This window comes from Bactrocera neohumeralis, chromosome 6, assembly GCF_024586455.1.
Source record: "Bactrocera neohumeralis isolate Rockhampton chromosome 6, APGP_CSIRO_Bneo_wtdbg2-racon-allhic-juicebox.fasta_v2, whole genome shotgun sequence".
Classification (NCBI taxonomy): domain Eukaryota; kingdom Metazoa; phylum Arthropoda; class Insecta; order Diptera; family Tephritidae; genus Bactrocera; species Bactrocera neohumeralis.
This window is the reverse complement of record NC_065923.1, coordinates 77726739-77746336: the sequence shown is the minus strand read 5'-3', so window position 1 is coordinate 77746336 and position 19598 is coordinate 77726739. Positions and strand designations below refer to the sequence as shown.

At 37.0% G+C, this 19598-nt stretch overlaps 3 protein-coding genes and 1 long non-coding RNA gene across 10 annotated transcripts in view; 3 read left to right on the top strand and 1 right to left on the bottom strand.

The window, feature by feature from the left end:
- Positions 1–237: 237 nt before the first annotated feature.
- On the top strand, positions 238–9221 carry LOC126763562 (hydroxyacylglutathione hydrolase, mitochondrial). Of its 5 annotated transcripts, XM_050481190.1 has the most exons (4): positions 238–903; positions 977–1201; positions 7872–7987; positions 8043–9221. In XM_050481190.1, the coding sequence occupies exons 2-4, from the start codon at positions 1174–1176 to the stop codon at positions 8766–8768; spliced, it is 870 nt and encodes a 289-aa protein (XP_050337147.1). In that variant the 5' UTR covers positions 238–903; positions 977–1173; the 3' UTR covers positions 8769–9221. The 5 variants fall into 5 exon arrangements, with proteins under 5 accessions (XP_050337147.1, XP_050337148.1, XP_050337145.1 ...); XM_050481191.1 differs by lacking the exons at positions 238–903; positions 977–1201 and adding an exon at positions 7252–7329; XM_050481188.1 differs by lacking the exons at positions 238–903; positions 977–1201 and adding an exon at positions 7336–7775.
- LOC126763559 (uncharacterized) lies at positions 5042–6472 on the bottom strand. Its single transcript, XM_050481183.1, has one exon. The coding sequence runs from the start codon at positions 6470–6472 to the stop codon at positions 5309–5311; it is 1164 nt and encodes a 387-aa protein (XP_050337140.1). The 3' UTR covers positions 5042–5308.
- Positions 9175–10344, top strand: LOC126763563 (hydroxyacylglutathione hydrolase-like protein). Of its 2 annotated transcripts, none has more exons than XM_050481194.1 (3): positions 9175–9223; positions 9309–9460; positions 9517–10344. In XM_050481194.1, exons 1-3 carry the CDS (start codon positions 9175–9177, stop codon positions 10231–10233), a joined length of 918 nt encoding a protein of 305 aa, XP_050337151.1. In that variant the 3' UTR covers positions 10234–10344. The 2 variants fall into 2 exon arrangements, with proteins under 2 accessions (XP_050337151.1, XP_050337152.1); XM_050481195.1 differs by having other exon boundaries at positions 9194–9251.
- A 140-nt stretch (positions 10345–10484) lies between these two features.
- LOC126763096 (uncharacterized) overlaps positions 10485–19598 on the top strand; it is a 175850-nt gene continuing 166736 nt past the window's right edge. The window contains exon 1 of one of the 2 annotated variants that reach the window (XR_007667557.1): positions 10485–10867. This is a non-coding gene — a long non-coding RNA (uncharacterized LOC126763096). The remainder of the gene's footprint in view (positions 10868–19598) is intronic. The other variant, XR_007667556.1, reaches the window with a different exon arrangement.

Sequence of the window (19598 nt, the reverse complement as noted above, 5' to 3'; positions counted from 1 at the left end):
TGTCGGCCATTTCTCGAAATTATCGAGTCGCCATACTTTACACACAATGTGTCCAAATTGAGACGTTCAACATGAGGGAGCGCATTATCTTGTTGGAAATAGAGATCGTCTGCGTAGATTTCATCAAACTCCGGGGAAAATGTCGATCAACATCGCGCTATAACGCGCGCTCTCATTCTAAATAAAAGGAATGAGCAGAACTATCAATAAATTGTTGATAGACATAACTTTGAAACTGAAGATTATCGGGTGAAAGCTGTCCCGTTAAATTGGATACAGATCCTTTTGCTCTGAAAGTCGTCCATCACTAAGTAAATCAGCTGATGGTAGCAGCGGTAGAAACAGGCCTGCGAGAAGTAAAGAGTAAAAATAATAATTCGCACAACAGCCGGTTCTACTTTGCCGGAATTGACCCGGATTTTATCTGGCCTAGAGCTGTACTTTCGTAGATCTGGTCCAAAACCCGGAGGAATTTTTGTGCTGCTCCATCCATCCAAACTACACCTCGGTTAGGTGTAATACATGCAATAGATGGAGTCATCTTAAGACCTGCTCAGGCCGAGTGACCAACAGACGACCTCCACAGTCCATAGGAGTTAAAACAGGCAGTATGACTCCCATTCTGATCAGTCGCCAGTTTCAATTTAACTGAAACGGAAGAAGACCGAGAACTGTTCCCACGACAGTCGGGTCTAAGTAACCGGAGCGGACCCGGTTTTTTTAACCGGCGAAAGACCAATTTCCACAACAGTAAGTTCTATGATATTGGAATCGGCCAGGGGCTGTTATTTCGGCGATCTAACCCTGTTTGGATCAGTAAGGAAGACATTATTGTTTTGAATTGAAGAGAGGATGCCCTATGACCCTCGGACATAATGCGAAGGAAAGAAGAAAAAGTTAGCGGTGAGTATTGGTTACCCATTAAACAAAATGTATAAAAATACCAATAATATGATCGCTTTCTGACTTCTTTCAGAGAACGCAGTCAAAGACACAAAGACTCTTCTGGATTTTGTTATCAAACTGGATCATCACACCTATTCAAAAGTACACAGCTGATGACTGTTGACAATTCAAAAGATGACAAAGAGTACTTACAAACACAAGGAACTGCTACCTGTTACCGTTATGTTGAAAGGAGTTTGAGGAGTGGAAAAGTGAAAAATGTAATCAATGCAAATGATCAGTGCAGCTCATAAAGGTATGTACATATGTATAGCTATAAAGTGGCTTATGAGTTTACAGACAGGACTTACGGTCACTTTCTCATTTCACGATAAACTCGTGGAAATACTGATTGCTATCATTATGCCGAAATTAGAATTTGCAGAGCTACTGGAAAATTCAAGCAGTATGTATGTATGTACACATTCGTATGTATATGTATGTATGTATGTATTTATATGTACTTTTATTTAAAAAATCAATGATTTTCAAATCTCACTTTCAATCTCCAACAATTGTATGGCATTATGTCGCATATCTTTATGATCTCTTCTGCATTTCGAAGATTAATTCTACAACTTCCTGTTTCCGTGAAAAATTTTCACCGAATTCGTTAAGTAGATATGTATCTACGTATTTGATTTTTGCTATTTTCCCTTTAACACTTCCACTTCCCCAAGGCACAATTAATCATTTCCAGCGCTCACTCGCCCAAAATTAGCGGTTTTTAGTAATTGAACCACAGCCTGGAACAGCCTCTGCTCAACCCTCGCAATTAGGTATATACTATATGTACATAAGTGTGTATGTATCAACAAGTCTTGTTTGTACTCGACGCATATTTTTTATAATATAAAAGTATAAACAAATTATAGAAAAAAAGTAAAAATTATAAAAAACACTTACAATTATACTCCAACAAATATATGTATGTATGTATGGTAAAAAGCAAATGCATGTAAGCAGACACCTAATGTCTTCCCACAAATATATACACATACTAAGCACCCGCCCTCATCATAATCACATGGTGTCACCTCCTCTTTCCACCCCAACATAAATCACGGTGAGCAGTTGCTTAGTTGGCTTGCGCCTGTAGACCGATTTTTCGTTGTGCAGGAGTCGTTTTACAATTAAATTGACGTTGCTTATTGTTTTTGTAATTTGTATATACCCCTTTCACGAGACTACTCACGCATATACAAAGTGATATACATATACATAAATACTTTCATACAAAAATGCGTACCATCTGTCTGTGTTTGTTGTTGTTTTTGTAATATTTTTCCTTCGTTGACAGGCAAGTGTCCAATTAGCTGTAAAAACTGTGAAATTAGTGTACTTGAAGGAAAAATGCAGCGCCATATGTTTTTTTCTTCTTTTCATGAATGAAATGTTAAGCGGCGGGGTTTACTGTTATTGGCCCATTCCTCTCAATAAGTTGCAGACTCAGAGTTTTTGATATATTTACTATGTATAGCTAAAAAACATTTTTTTTCTTTACTCTTGGGCATATTACCGTCTTCGATCCACAGTGTTTTTTTAATACCATTTTAGTAGACTTCTATCGGCCACTGGTTTGGGATTATTTCTTTGAGTCCATCTCTTAATTAAATAAATGGTACATTGGCTGAAAAGTCTTTGGCTTGACCAAATGACTGCTCCACAAACAAAAATCCTCCATCCTTGTCTAGAATGCTGTCAAAATTTTTTTGTCACATTGGATGACAAATAATATTTACTTCCTGTTTCGACATTAGAACCATTTAAAACGAAGCCAGTTCAAGGAACTGCTTCCAATCCCATCGGCTAAATCTTGAAGGACATAGGCGAACCCAAACTTTTTTACCTGGTGTTTTGTAAACCTGTCCTTGTCCTGAACTTTTTTGGTATGTTTTTTTTCAGCGAAGTCTATGCCCAGTACTTCGAGGTCATACACGTCGCTCGAATTTAATCAGAAGCTTATAAAGTGTGATTATTTTTCATAGAAGCAGAACGTTAAAATCACAGAAAGGCTGGGCCTGTATTTTTACAAGGGAGGCTGGAACTGGCTGGAACAAGGATAAACAACATTTATAAAACCATAACTCTAATATAATATCTAACTTTATCAAAGCTTACGTCGATGCTAGAAGGGAAGGTTGGATCAGGAGTTTTCTTTTTAGAGTTCTACGTCAATCTTAGCTTTAAGCTATTGGATCACTGTAAAGTTTTTCAGTTAGAAGTGGCTGTTTTCAAGGTGGCGATAGACGTACTGCTACGAAATGCATGCTCTTAAGAGGCTGGGAAACATTCACTCCAACAGCATAGCGGCAATACTGGCGCTGAGCTCGCTAACTAGTCAAGGAGTGTCTGTCCGCACTAGAAATAGTATCAAGTTATTTCATCATCAGACTCGTTTGGGTGCCTGGTCACAGCAGGCGCTTATCACGAGATCCTTTTGGCCTAGAGTAGAATGCAGGAAATCTACTGAACTACTTGCCTTGAGCAAAATTCATATAGCCGCAAACGCAGTAGTTTTAACTGGACACTGTCCAATAGGCATTCACGCGGTGAAGCTAATAATCTTGTAGGACGCTAGTTGTCAAAGCTGCATGTAGACAATTTTCTGCTCCACTGTCCAGCATTTGCACGGCTTAGGCTGAAACATCTCGGTGGTCTTACCTGCGGCGAACCAGAATATATAACCGAAACTGACATTAGCCGTCTCAACAAATTTGTGATATGCTCAAAGCGCTTTGTCGATTTGTAAGGATCTTAATCCGGTATTTAGCAGTTTAAGGTGCTTCCAACGGAACGGTGTTTTACGATGTCCAAGTCAGACCCCTGTTAAGATCGATCTCTTAACCTAACCTAAATGTTGCTGATTGGTAGACTTTTGATTCCATACTCGAGAATTGCACTTTTTCAAGTAGTTGGGATATCTAAAAATCGTGCTTCTAAATCCTTAAAATTAGTTCATAAGCTTGACGATACCTTCAAGCGGTCATCGGCAAACTAAACGGTTTTGTCTTTTCAACCACATCTGTGCCGAAATTCACCATGGCAACCCGTTGCCTTGTTGATTTAATTAAACTCTCAAATGAAGTAGTTGCTGTGATTTCCACATACCACAACTCACCTAAGCATAGCAGTTACGCGTCGAAATTGAATTAGCGGCCAACAAGCGTTTACAACTCTCCGGGGAGGTAATTATTTCAATCATTGAGCGATAAGTTGCTGACATATGTTGCTGCTTAAGTTTTGGTGTCGTTCTGCGCACGAAACAAACAACCCAAATTCTTTACCATCCAATCCAACCCGTCAGCACAATACCGAAATTTTACAAACACTGGAAAGCAGGAAGTTAGGTGGTTAGAAAATGGTGTAAACGCTTGGTGGTAGGCAACGAAATGAGCAAAATAAATCATAACACCAAAGTTTTTTTTTCAGCTCGCTGCATGCTTTATTGTTTGTTGTTGCTGTTTGTGGCTAAATTTCAGTAGCGTTACAAACATTGATAATTTCATTAGGCTCCTCTACGCCGGATGCTGCTGCAGCAGTGATTATTTAGAAAGTAAAAAAAAAGCGAATTTACTGGCACAATAGCGAAAAGCAGGAGCAGATGAAATGGTTGCAAGCAGTGCTGTAGGTTTTGCTTGGAATTCATTTGATTGTCATTTGACACCCAAATGAGGCAATTTTGCGTAAAATTCCGCAGAGCGATAAGGGGGGTTGAAGTGCAGACAGACAAAATGTGTACACGACACTTATGCGGGGCATTGTTAGTATGCAAGTAGATGTCCTTATAAATATATATGAATATATATAATTAAGTATGTATGTATGTAGTTGTGCATATTACAGGGGTTGTTTCAGCCAGTAGCCAAAGGCATGCACGACAACTGCACCAGAAGCTCCGCCTACTGTCGTCGAATGATTGAAACAGTGGAATATGTGAAAATGAAACACAAAAGGACTGGTCGGTAGTTTGCGTACAGTATGTGAAGTAAGCAACAAATTGTATAAGGATCTAGTTTATGCGGTTTATGTAGGTCAGAAGTTGTTTTCTGCGATATACACATGTATGTATTTCACATTGTGCATGATGCAACGACTTGCGCCTAAAAATACCAATCAATGTATTTTTACTTTTCTTATTCCTTGAAAATGAATTAAAACATTTTTTTTACGCTTTACCATATGATTATTTGTCAGTGACGTTATTTCGATAATAGTTATTTGTTTATCGGAAACTTATCGAAATAAGATAGAATTATGATACTCATACACATATTAGTGCCATGTTTCTAAAATAAATATTGTAATTAATATATAACAATTCAAAAATGTATTGAAAAACAAACATAAATCGAAGTTGTCATCAAACATCTTTCACCAACTTCTTATTGTTATAGCTCACATGCACTAGACGTATACTACGTCCCACTGTCGCTACAGGACGCATAAAATTATTTATTGTCTCAGCAACAGGCGCCAGAATATCACGCATGGAAGTAAGAATATTGTAGATGAGTATAAATGGTGGTTGTAGAAAACCATTGAAGACCACCGTTAATATTGGTTTAATTAAATAATCGGAAGTCATGTGTAGAAAGCCCACCGCTAACGTATTTATCAGCGAGACGAGTATAAAACGGTACGCTTGTAGCAGAAAAGTCACAATGAAAGTGACACCAATATGCAAACTGCCAAAGAACTCAGCCCAGAAGCGTGTGGCATAGTAGGTGGCACGTTCAGCTAGCACAACGGACAACAGCTGCGGATGGTAATCGGTGGTGCGCAAATATTCAGCACAACCATGTTCGAAAGGATAGATGCCGATGCGTGTTGGTGGCGGTGTGACGTCTCTCTGTTGCTGCTGCTGTTTGAAATCATCCTTACACTTACGCTGCTGTGGCGCGACAGGCTCTGGAAAATCGTCAAATATGTTGCGGCTCATGGGTGTTTTGGGTTTTGAAATATGCGGACGTGCAGCACGCATATTATCAAGTGAATGTCGTAAACGTTGAAAAATCGTATTATCGCTATTGCCGTGGTGTGCGCGACATGTACACTGGCTCGTGGGCTTTTTGCTGGCGCCTTTATGGTCCGCAAAAAGTTTGCGTTTACTTTTCTTAACGCTGCATTTCAGCATAGTTACGGGTGTGCTTTTTGAGCGGTGGGGTACACGTCTCGAAGCCGTTTTATATAGTTGAAATTCGATTTTGGAAGGCGTTGGATGGCGTTTGCCCGGCTGGCGTGTGGAAACCTCTGGTACGGCATGCATCTCGTAGAGTAATTTGGATGGATTATCGGTAGTTGTTTCCGTCTCAGCTTGTGTGTCGTTGGAGAATTTATTGTACTTAAGCTTATTGCCATGATGATCATGATAGGGCAGCTGACCATTTTCCGTCTCCGTTGAAGAAAGTGATGATTGCAGCAGATTTTTGAGCGGTGACGACAGTTTGGCAGTGACGCCAACGTGTTGCACCTCTATTAGATTTGTTTTTGAGGTTGAGTTGCGTTCGTGTGGCGTATCGGACATATTTCTTATTCTTAATTTTCTTTTTGTGCAAGAAAAAAATATAAAAAATATTTTGTTGTATGACAACAGTTTGACAATTGAAAGAAACGGCGATATTATTATGACAAAGTTGCGACAAAATAAAGAAAAAAAAAATAACTTGTAAGTAAAAAATTTATTTGAATGAAAAATTTTTAAGACAAGAAGAAACGGTAACTTTCGTTTGAACTGAAGCTATAATACCCTTCACAAATAAAATAGTTTCAATAAAAGAACTTTATTTTGGAAAATCGACTTGGCACATCTCGTTAATAATTTGTATATAAAATATTTAACCGACTCTGCGAGATTTTCTATTCGGTATTACTAACTTCGTAGCAAACATAATATATCCTGTTTAGGGTATAATAATAACTAAAAGTTTCAATTATTACTAAAACAGCAAAATGTTTAAAATTAACGGTATATTAAAAACTGGTTTATACTGCATATCTCAGCGCCATCTACAGTTGCCGAGCACATTTGTATTTGAGGAATTTCGATGTTGATAACGAAAAGACATCAGCTGGCGAAGTCGAACAGCTGCTAAGTCCATGATAGTTGCCATACCAAAAACTATCGCTTTAAAAAATATATATTTGCTGTCGGTTATATGTTTTTTTTTGTTGATTAAAACTGACGTTTTATATTACTATTCTAGGAAATAAAATATTTTATTAAAATATATTATTTTTTTTACGTCACATTATAGCTAAATTAAAATATTACATAGAATTACATTTTTTTGCTCTCCGGCAATTGCGCATGACTCTATATGTCTGGCAACAATAGTTTTATTCTAATCAGAAGTTGAAGTACGGAACTTACTTTTTTTTACAGTTTAGTAATATTTTTTAATTTCATTCTAATTTCAACAATTTTTACGCAATATATTTATCTAAAGTAAACATTAGTGATATTTGTGGCAAATAACAAAAAAGTCTGATAAGATTTGTGCCCAAAGCACGGCATACTTAAAACGCACAAAATAGCGACAATAGTTTATGAAATAAGCAACAAAAACAAAAAAGATATCGCACAAAATATATTCCATTTACATATACATACACAAAAAGTAAAATACAAAATCATTGCATTTCATAAAACTAAATGTTATCGGCCGCTTGGAGAAACGTACAGCAGGGTGTTGTACGCAATCTGACCGCTACATATTTTCGAGGTGTGTGCAGTGGCGTACGCCCGCTCGCTGGTGCGAGCGCACTTGTACTTGCCACCAACCGGCAATGTCCGGAATTTGTGTCGCTGCAACGAAATGACAACAAAAGTGATTGTTTTGAGCATAAACTGCTATATAAAAACTATAATAACAAAATTAAAATGCTGACATTTCACTAAAGTTTACCATTTTGCTTTTTTGCAGTACAAAAATTAATCAAAGTTGGTATAAACAGGATGCATAGCTCTGTAGAAGATGTGCAGCTGAACTCACTACACATAAAGGTGTTGCCTGCGTTGCAAGACAATTTTATGTATTTGGTAAGACTTCAAATATAATATGAGAACAATAAAAATTAATATGTTTATATTTTAGATTATCGATAGCTCAACAAAAGAAGCAGCCATTGTTGATCCCGTCGATCCGGAGAGCGTGCTGGCTGCTGTAAGAGAAGAAAATGTGCATCTCACTAAAGTTTTAACTACACACCATCATTGGGATCATGCCGGTGGTAATGAAAAGCTAGTAAAACTTTATGGCAAACCATTAGCTGTATATGGTGGCGACGAACGCATTGGAGCACTTACAAATAAAGTCACGCAAGATGATAAATTTGAAATTGGTAATCTTAAAGTGAGTTGCCTTTTCACGCCCTGTCACACCACAGGACACATCTGTTACTTCGTTGAATCGCCAAATAGTGACGACAGAGCAGTTTTTACCGGTGACACCCTTTTCCAAGGTGGCTGTGGACGTTTCTTTGAAGGCACACCGGATCAAATGTACTCAGCGTTGTGCCAGAAACTATCTTCTTTGCCGGAAGACACCAAAGTCTTTTGTGGTCACGAGTATACGTTACAGAATATGGCATATGCGCGTCATGTCGAACCCATGAATGAGCGGATTATGAAACGTATAGAATGGGCAAAGTTGCGACGTGCTACCAACGCACCAACTGTACCGTCAACTATTGGCGAGGAGAAATCCTGGAATCCATTCATGCGTGTACATGAGCCTAATGTACAGAAACATGCTGGCGAGCAAGATCCCATTAAAACAATGGGCAGTTTACGCAAAGAGAAGGATAACTTTAAAGCTTAAAGGTTTTTGATTGAATGAATAGAAAAATGGTGTTGGGTGGTATGTTAAATATTATGCACACACTTTAAATATTTCCATAACTAAATATGTATGTTTTGTTGTTATATTCGTTGTTTTTATGTATATGTTAATTCCGAAAAATGTGAATTTAAAATTTACTATATATTGCCTCGACACAGAGCATATCAATTTAATTTGTGTTTAGAACACTTATGAAAAGATTACGCAGCTGACATTTACTTTAAAATTTTTACTATTGTTTTTGAAACTGTTGGAATTTCAATTACAAAACACACCAAATTAATTCTTGAATTTATGTAAGTACGTCAAAACTTGAAATAACATTTTGTGATTTATGCCTGAAGATTAAAAATTGTAAACTTACAATAAAAATTAGCTGAAATAAATGTGCTCACTATTTGGGCGTGGCTTAGCCCATTATATATATAACAACGGTTGGTAATATGATTTCTTTTAATATATGTATGTATATTTACTAATTTTTTGAAAATAATGTATTTAAAAATGTATAATACCTAGCGTTGCATGCACGTCGTGCGTGGGCCAATTGCAAATCAGCTAAACCAACCACACCCGCTGCAACCGAACCGCACAGCAAAATTGTAGATGTGTGTTGTGAAGGTATGGTAGTTAAGATAATACCGGCACGCAGCAATAACTATATGTATTTGGTAAAGCATTTTGATTTCTATCAATTTATACTATCAACACACTTGTTTTTCTGCAGATAACTGATTTGCCCACCGGTTGTACGGCCGCAATCGATCTCTCCGATAACAAAATTCTCTTTGAAATACTTAAAAAGGAAAATTTAAAGCTTTCCTTTGCTTTTATAACACACCATCATGAGGATCATTCAGCCGGTACGCAAGAGCTGGCCGATGCGTGTCCCGATGTGAAAATATGCGCTGGTGATGAGCGCATCAAATCTGTTAATCATTGTGTTAAGGATTGTGAGCAATTAAAATTGGGCGAGATGACTATGAATTGTATGCACACACCTTGCCACACCGTGGGTCATTATTGTTATTTTGTCGAGTGTGGTGCGGGTGGACCGCCAGCACTTTTTACAGGCGACACACTTTTCCAAGGTGGCTGTGGTGGTTTTGATGAGGGCACGCCAGATCAAATGTATGCAATTGTAAAACGTTTCCTTGAATTACCCAAAGAGACGCGTATCTTTGGTGGCCATGAGAATACAATCCTAAATCTACGTTTTGCTCAATGCGTTGAACCAGAGAACTCTAGTATTGGCGCACGTTTATGGTGGGCACAGAAGCAGCGTGAAAATAAATTACCCACACCGCCCTCATTGCTGTGTGAAGAAAGAACCTTTAATCCATTTTTGCGCGTTGATCATCCGGATGTGCAGCATTACACCGGCGATACAGATCCGAGTTATGTATTATTTTGTTTGCGCAAACAACGAGATGCTTTCAAGTAGCGGGTGCCTCAAGTGAATAATAATAGCAAACAGTTACGCATTTATGTTAATTTATAAATGTTTTGCTATAACTATGCGTATATACATGTAAATAATTATTATTTATGTATATATGAACTGTATTAAACATTATTAACTGAATTTATTTTGTTTATATAATACAAATGCATTTATAATAAAGCAATGCAAATTATTATTTGCGTTTTTGTTCATTTGTGTCTGGCTGTGCTGCAATGCAGAAAGTGCCGTTATAATTTTTCCATGCAGTTTTCATTAAATGTGCGTTGTTTGACATTATTAAAAGTTTTGGTGAATTATCGTTGAATAAATCTAAATTTAAATAAAGTAAAGTGAATATCTGAATATCGTTGATGTGTTTATGTAGTGTATGGTGTCGGGGAAAGTATGTATATACATATTTGGCGTCGCGTTATTTGTAAATGTATGGCTTGGTCGTATGCATGTGGCTTTGGTCTAAATTGTGTCTATTAGTGCGTTTTGTGAATAATAATGTGTGAATATTAAGTGCATAAAGCCTATAAAATAAAATAGTGCACCAAGATCAAGAGTAAAAAAGTGCAAAGTGATTGAAGATTGCGTGATTGGGTGGACATCACAAATTGCATATGAAGCGGTGAGTACTGGCGCTGTATTACGTAATTATGATTGATGCTTACTACATGCATATGTATTTATGAATGTAGACATATACATAAGTATAATGCTAATGTTTAAAAACCATGCCCACAAAAAAAAAATTTTTATTTAAAGAAACGTTTGATAATTAATTAGAAATTAGCAGACATTTGCTTAACCTTTTATTACTCTGCCTTCAAAAATGATATCTAAATAGTGTACACCATTCGTAGATATCTCAAGTTTTTCAATATAATCCATTAGTGGTAAATATGGTGGCATTAAACTGGGGCGTAATGTGTAATTGTTGATGCTGTAAAACGTATTCTACAAAATATAAAAATATTCAGATATTTTTGCAAATATTAAAAAAATATATTGTTTTAACCTCAATTAGCGGACACAAAAGCACTGGTTTGGCTGTTTGTTGTAATTCAATTATGTTTTGTTTGATAATTGTATTGTCATAATTTCCACTTAACATATCACAAACGTTCGTTATTTCAGATATCACATTAGTCGTTCTGTTATTTTCTAGAAGAATGTTGAAGTTGTCGCGTATTTGAAAATTTGTAATATTTTGTTCCATTTTAAGGTGTAAGGTAAAGGTGCTTAAGCCAATCCGGTTCCTGCCACATATAAATCGCTCTACTGCCATAAAACCTTGTTGATGAATAGTATAATTGACGTGATCTAACAAAATGGCATAATTACGCTGAAAATCAAATAAATTAAAAAATAAAATTATTACTTGCATAATTTGAAATGCTAACTTACCTTTGCTCCTGCTTTAGCTGAATATATTACCAGTATCAAGGAACATATCAGCGTCCGTGCGATTTCAGCCATTTTTACCATTGAATTTTGTTCAAATACGATTTTAGTTGTTGGTTTATATAATCTTTTTAGCCATAGCATGTTGTTTGTGCATTTAAAAACCGATTAGTATTTTTACGATATTGTTTTAAATATTAAAATTATAATTGCAGGCTAATGATAATTAAAAAAACCGAGACAGGCTTTTTTATCATTTATTGACTAAAAATAAATCAAACTGTTTAGGTTAGGGGCTGAGATGGAGTTACTGAACTCAAATATTTGCTAAGACTAAAAAAATAAAAAGTTCTTTTAGTAATTTCCTTTGATGACAACAGCAGTGTAACGCATGAAAAATTAGGCGATTTTCGTGAATTTTTTTAAAAGAAAGTTCTCTATTGAATGTTTCGAACTATTTTGGACGTAATAAGATATATTTTCAGCTATATTTCAAGTTTTTTTTTTTTACAAAAATATTGAAAAAATAACGGAGTTATGTGCTGTCTTCGGAGGTACCAAAAGTGCCTCAACTGCTGAGTAGCTGAAACAAAAAAACTCAAAAAGTTTATTAAACTTAATAATATTTCCTAAACAATGACCTACTATCTTTGAAAAATATCAAAAATTAACAAAATGGCGTAATTTAAAAAAAAAATCGTTTTAGGCAAAAAATGGTCGTGCTTTTAATGCCAAATTGACAATTTTTAATCAATCAAGAAGATCGTAGGTCATCTTCGATCGGTTAATCTCTCGTTGAGTTATGATGTGAGCAATTTTGAAAAATGTCGTTTCGAGAAAAACGCGTTTAAAGTTTCACTTATATATGTTTGTGCCTATGTGCGGCCGCTCTTTAGAACGTTGCCATCTAAAAACTATTCAAGATGCGACCTTGGCGATTTCACACCATATTTTTGGAAATATGAACTATCGAAAAAGCAAAAAAAAATTTTTTTTTTAAGTGTCACACTGGCATATTAAGTCTTGTTTGTAAAAAAATAGTTCCTAATTTTTTGTAATAGTATTTGTTTGGTGCCCGATCGAAGTTGGAAGATCGAAAACAGCATTTTCGACATATTGTACTGTTTTACTATCAAAAAGGTAAAAATGCAGTGATGGGTTGATCGAAAGGCAATGTCAAAATTGGTTTACAAAATCAGGCAATTTTGATCTTGAAAATGCGCCACATACTTCAAGACCTCTTGAAGCCGATGTGTATACAATAAAAAATGCACCACGGAAAATGGAAAGACTTTTGAAGTCGATGTGGATAAAATAAAGTTTTTGATCGATGCAAATCGTCGAATAAAAACTCGAGAGATTGCTGAAGGATTAAATTTGTTTAATATCAAACGGTCCCAAGCACATGAAATGTCTAGGATTTCGAAACTTGACATATGGGTTCCTAATGTTCTTACAGACCGAAATTTGTTTCGTCGCATTAACGACTGTGATTTGCTTATCAAGCGTTTAAGAAGCGATTCATTTTTGAAGCGTATTGTTTCTGGCGTCGAAAACTAAGTAGGTTGTGTACAAGAATGTAAACCGCAAAAGATCATGGTTAAAAAGGACGAATCAGCTCAAACCACATTGAAGACCGATAGTCAGCAAAAAAAAGTTGTGTTGTATGTTTGTTGGGATTTCAAAGGAATCATTTTATTTTGAGCTTTTGCCCGACAAAACCACAATTAATTTTGAAGTTTTTTCTGGTCAGTTGAACAAATTTACTGAAGCACTCAAACAGAAGCGGCTAGAATTGATCAATAAAGAAGGTTTAGTTTTCCTCTCCTCCTATTCCTCCTATTCGCCAAAAGCTTTCGTAGCTTCAATGGGATGTGCTACCACACTCACCATATCCTCCAGACTTGGCACCTTCGGAATATTACTTGTTCCGATTTCTGCAAAATTTTTGAAATGGAGCCCCGCACCTCAAATCCGGACGATTAAAATCACTTGACCTTGGCTTTTGCTTGCAAGAATTGAACGTGGAATCAAATCGGGTTTATATACTGAACAACCCAATATTTGTTTCTAAACATACCAGTCTAAGAATATTTACATGAGAATTATTGGTTTCTGATCAAATATGAACCGGACTGACAAAAAAGCACCATTTTCACGTGTTTTAATACAAATCTTTGGCGTAGATCCGACTGTCATGGGTTGTATGTGTCGTTTATCCTCAGATTACGAGTGTTTGCTAGTACTGCCTCCATTATAAGGGATAACATGATTTTTACATTGGCTTCCATGTTTGTTTCCGGATTTGGGTCAGTATGTTCAGGAAGCTTTGCCATTTCTTCATGTCCCGGCTCACTTTGGTACAACTCTTGACAAGGATTATTATGCAAATTCACGTTTTCCGGTGACCAAGTTAGAAGTCTTTGCGCAAAACTCTGTCGTCTCATATTAGACTCATCTTTGGCTGAATGGCTTCGTCAGAAAACAAATTTGTCATTATTGGGGTGAGTCAAATCCACGTCTTGTTCAGGAAATGCAATTATATCCCCAAAACTTGACCGTTTTGTGCGGATTGTGGTATGACGGCATCAGCGGGACTTATGTCTTTCGAAATGGGGCAGGAAATGCTGTTACTATTAATAGCGAGCGTTATAAACCGATGTTGATCGACTTTTTTTTCCTGGAATTTGATGAAGTCGGCGCGGACGATCTCTGTTTCCAACAAAGCGATGCGCCGCCTCATGTTTCACGTTTAAACATGGACACATTCCGTGCAAACTTTGGCGACTTGTTAATTTCGAGTAATGGCGTAGTCAAATGGTCGCCAGGATCATGCGATTTAGCGTCTCTAGATTTATTTTTTCTGAGGGTATGTTAAATCAAAGTTTTACGCAACCAGCACTGCTTGAGGAATTCGAAGAAAATATTCAACTCACTATAACCGAAATTCCATGCCACTGTCTTCGCTCATGATGTATTTCTTACTCTAAGCTAAAGAAAATGGTAGATATGGTATAATCTAAAAGTGAACATCTATGAGTACTACGACATAATAAATACTCAAACAGAGCAAAATTAAGTCCTTTGCTTACAATAATTAAGCCCGTAATAGTAGTGAAGAAGAACAACGCAGAACCAACAGAAGAAATAGAAAGCAACAAACAACTTCCCTTACATATTTATAGAAACTGAGAAACAATAACTCTAAAGTATACAAACGTTCATACAGTACGTGTAAAAGCGCAATAACCGAGAATATGAAGAACACTCAGCATAACGGTTGACAGTGAAAAAATGCGCAAGCAAAAGTTGCAAGTGAAAGCGAAGAGTCGAGCTAAAAAACCTATACTCACTAACAGCCCGTAGAGGATGTGAGCCAAGGAATTGTATTGCCAGCGCACGCGAAAAACATAAGCGACTGTGACGCCGATATAAGTGCCATTATGCAGTAATAACACAAAAAAGAAGCTAGCAAAAAATGCAGTAATTCCATAAGGAAAAAGGACGTCAAGAAGTATTGCAATATATACATACAATGTATTCCATGTAATTCCTTATGTTTTTATATGGAAGTAGTAGTGTATCTTGAAAAATGTGAAACGTTAGCATTGGTGAGGAAAATAACAACAATATCTGAGAATGTACCACATACTTATTTCTAAGTAACATCTACAGTCAATGTAGCCACAAAGGCGCCGTCAGGCAATAACAATACTAACGCACTAAAAGTTCAGAACAAAAACAAATCCATTTTGCAAGAGCAAGATTCACTTTAGCGCTCAAAAAGCTATATGTAACTAGTGTCATGTTGAACAGTGGTGGAGTATTTGAAAACCTAAATCTATAATACAACAAATTTATTAAAAGTTATTGTTTAAGAGATTAGAGTAGTTTTAGTCAAAAATAAAGTTTTAGTAAGATATCTTCTTCTTCTTTATTGGCGTAGACATCGTTTATACGGTTATAGCCGAGTTTTCAACAACGCGTCAGTCGTTCTTCCTTTCCGCTGTTTGACGCCAATTGGAGATTCCAAGTGTAGCCAGGTCCCTCTTGACTTGATGTTTCTAACGGAGGTCTTCATCTTCCTCTGCTTTCTGCGGCGGGTACTGCGACAAATTTTTTTGTTTCCAAAAGACGACTGCAGGAATAGTCTCGTTTATTAATCGCCATGGACCATGGTATTAAGATTTAGTCTGTAATCCATGATCTAGTTAGTGAATATGGTCCTTGTTAATTTAGTCGGAGAGAGTGTCAAACTTCTTGCAGAGAAGAAGCGAGAAAGCAATGAGCTGAGCACATGCCCTAGATTCCATTCTGATCTGGGAATATTGCTATTTCTGAGGTTTCTTTTGGATTTTAACAACTCTGTCGATTTCATTTTTAAGGTCTGATCTGGGATAATGACTATTTATAAGTTTTTTGGATTTCATCAATCGTTTCTATCCAGGTCCAGACTTTCCATCTCTTAGTTCTACAGCATCTTCCGGATTTCATCATCCTTTTCGATTTTTTTAAGGTCTGGTCTGAGAATATGACTATTTCAATGGTCTCTTTTGGATTTTAACAGCTCGGTCAATCATTTTTAAGGCCTGTTTTACGATAATGACTATATCTAAGCTCCTTTTTGGATTTCATCAACCGCTTCATAACAGTTTAAGGTCTGGTTCCCCCACCTCATAGTTTTACAGCAGTTTTCAGTGTTAGAACTAAAGATATTCTTTTTAACTCTTTTTGTAGATGTCTTCCCCACTCCATTCGCAAGTTAGTTTTAAAAATTCTTCATAATTCCTTCAATTTGCAATGTTTTCAATTTTTAAACTTCTGAAACTTCCCAACATTGGTTGCCGAAAGTGTTTTCCTACTGGAAAAGTGCATTACACACCACAATAACGCTTGAGCGTTTGAATGAAGTTATTGAAGCAATTGTGTCGTTCGCTGTTGGTATTGTGGTTGTATACATACATACACATATACTTCTTATGCTGCGATTGAGGACGAAAGGACAAATGTCGAAAGTGTTGAAATTTAATTTTTTGCTATCGCATTTTGTCTGATTTACTTACTTCCTTAGCAAAGTAAGAAAAAATTTATTGCATTTCCCGACAACTTATGGCCAAAACAAGGGAGCAAAGGCACTGTAAGCCACAGGATGGAGCAAGACGAAAGCGTAAAATATTGCAGTATTATCACCACATTGCAATGCATAAAGAAGAAAAACGAAGGAATAAAAAATGTCAGGAAAAGGACAATACAAACAATGCTCGATAAGCTCGAGCTCAAGCATTGAGTAAAACAATACAACAAATTTACGGTACCAACAGCTCCGGTTCAGCCATCATACAAATTGAGTAGTAAAATCAGAAGTGGGATATACTCTTCTATAAGTATTGCACTTGCAGCAGCACACTCCCCTACTAAGTGCATGGGTATGATTTTTCTGGTTTGCGGTATTTTGTCCTTCAACTGTTGTCTGTTGTCCAGATGCTTGAACGACTGTAGTGCCTGCAAACAACAATTCAATTGTATATGGACAATCGGCGTCAAGACAAGATTGCTTGCAACGCTTCACTACTGCCACAGCAGTTGGTTGTCGAACATCGCTCAAAATTGCCGCACAAACAAAGTTGAGTTGACGCTTAGCTTGATGCACTAACGGTATGGACGTAGAGCTCAGAAGGAAGTACGAAAGACTGCGCAGTTTACCATACCCTCAATACTGGCCGTACAATGGCCGCAGTTCAGTGCAGTTGTTTTTGTAATATGACAGTTGTTCCAGTTGGTCAGCTGAAGATTTGGTCAATATAAAGCAAAAATAGCAGATAAAATGCTCAATGATACTTGGAATTTGAACGAACTGTGACGAAAAACATAAAAACAGGAAACCAAAATAAGAAAGCTTAAAACATTTTGAACAATCTGAAGGAAGCAAAAGTTTAGCAGCTAGTAACATGTTTTGAAGTTTTTTTTTGCTTTTTGGAAAGCTGGAGTATATCTAAGTTTGTGTTTAATAAAGTTATAGCATAAACAAGCTAACAACATATTTTTTGAGCAAAAAATTAATTTTCAATTTCTATCAACTATTATAAAGACGTACCAAGGCTCCATGTGCATATCTCCAATCCGTTTACGCCAAACTTCGATGATTCTGTGCAGCAGTTAGGATGGAATTTTAGTTATACTGCGCCGAATGTTGTCTTCGCGCTCCTCGAGCGTTGCTGGTTAATTGTCGTAAACCTTAGATTAAACACATTCCTACAGAAAATAATTTAGGGGCATTCAATCACAAGATCTGGACGACCATTTGACCATTTTTCGAAACGCGTCGCCAAACTTTGCAATGTGTCCATATTTAGACGGTAAATTTTTGGGAATGCAATTTTGCTTCCTGAACCACACGAGGACTTAACTTACTCCAATAGCGACAATTTTGTTCGTTGACGAAGCTATTAAGTCAGAAATAGGCCTCATATTAGATGATTTTTTGATGAAAATCGTTTTTGGGTTCCATCATTTCCAGAGTCCAATCGGATGCAGAGCCAAATTCGCCATATTGTCATTGAAGAGAGACCTTAACCCTGTCCTGAATGATATCGATATTTCCTTTACTACGTACATTTCTTTGGCGTTGTACTAAAGTGAAACGTGATGTGGTGAAATGGCAAACCTGAATACACTGGCCGCCATGACCTCTCAAAATCACGTCATCTTTATTGGTAGACGCTCTATAAATGTGGAGTACTTTAGAAATCCGTTAAAGTAATTTTTCAGAACAGTTTCTTGTATGAAAAGTAGGCACAAGTTCGATACGACAAAGACAGCAGTGGTTTCTGGTTGCAAGATGTGACCTAACTTTTATAATTGTTACCTTTAAATTATCGTCACCCAAGTTTCAAACAACATGCCAAACACTTTGAGAATCACCAACGTTTTTTCGACTTGGTGCATTTTACGTCCATATCTTAAATTGAAAGCGTATGTACAAAATACAGCTTGTGCAAGAACTGAAAACGCTTGACTTTCTCAAGCGACATCGCTTCGCTCTATGGGTTCTTGAAAAGTTCTAAGAACATCCCTCGCCAAATTTTGTTCAGCGAGAGGCCCATATATGGTTCACTAGGTATGTAAACAAGGAAAATTGCGGCATTTGGGACGAAAAACAACCTGTAAAGATTCAAGAGCTGTCATTTCATCCAGAAAAAACAAGGTTTGTTGGGGTTTGTGGGTCGATGGAATCATCGATTCATATTTCTTTAAAAATAATGCCGATGAGAACGTAACCGTCAATGGCGACCGTTATCCCGCCATGATAACCGACTTTTTGAAGCCTGAAATTGAAGTTCATCAATGGATTTATTGATAGAACACTTCGATGAGCAGTTAATTTCACGTCTTGGGGCGGCCAATTGGCCCTTAGACTTTTTGCTGTGGTGTGTGCTTTTAAGTTTAAATTCTATGCGGACAATCCCGCTTTGATTCAGGCCTTGGAGCAAAACATCACGCGTGGCCAGTTACCAGTCGAAATGATCGAACGAGTCATCGGCTCATTATACTCAACGGATGGACCACTTGAAACGTTCCCGCGACCAACACTTGAAAAAAAAAGTAGGGACCATCCAACTGGATCACACTTATAATGGGAGCAAATAATCACTAGATAGTCCTTCGAGAAAAATTTAACTTTCATAGTCGGTGACCATAATCCTAACCCCGCCGGGGGAAGCAGAGGAAGAGGAAGACCTCCACTCCGTTGGCAGGACCAGGTGGAGAAGGACTTAACTTCGCTTGAAATATCCAATTGGCGCCACGTAGCGAAACGAAGAAACGACTGGCGCGCTGTTGTTAACTCGGGTATAATCGCGTAAGCGGTGTAAAAAAAAGAAGAAGTCGGTGACCATAACCTCAAATGACCAAGTTTGCGAGTTCAGTTGATTCTTTATTTACTTTAACATTAAATA

Excerpts from the sequence above, each read along its gene's own strand:
- LOC126763559 (XM_050481183.1), bottom strand. The coding sequence starts at position 6,472 with ATGTCCGATACGCCACACGAACGCAACTCAACCTCAAAAACAAATCTA.
- LOC126763562 (XM_050481188.1), top strand. The coding sequence starts at position 7,601 with ATGTTATCGGCCGCTTGGAGAAACGTACAGCAGGGTGTTGTACGCAAT. Across the intron at positions 7,776-7,871 it reads GCAACGAAATGACAACAAAA|TACAAAAATTAATCAAAGTT; the intron begins GTGATTGTTTTG and ends GCTTTTTTGCAG. Across the intron at positions 7,988-8,042 it reads AAGACAATTTTATGTATTTG|ATTATCGATAGCTCAACAAA; the intron begins GTAAGACTTCAA and ends TTTATATTTTAG.
- LOC126763563 (XM_050481194.1), top strand. The coding sequence starts at position 9,175 with ATGTGCTCACTATTTGGGCGTGGCTTAGCCCATTATATATATAACAAC. Across the intron at positions 9,224-9,308 it reads CCATTATATATATAACAACG|CGTTGCATGCACGTCGTGCG; the intron begins GTTGGTAATATG and ends TATAATACCTAG. Across the intron at positions 9,461-9,516 it reads GCAATAACTATATGTATTTG|ATAACTGATTTGCCCACCGG; the intron begins GTAAAGCATTTT and ends GTTTTTCTGCAG.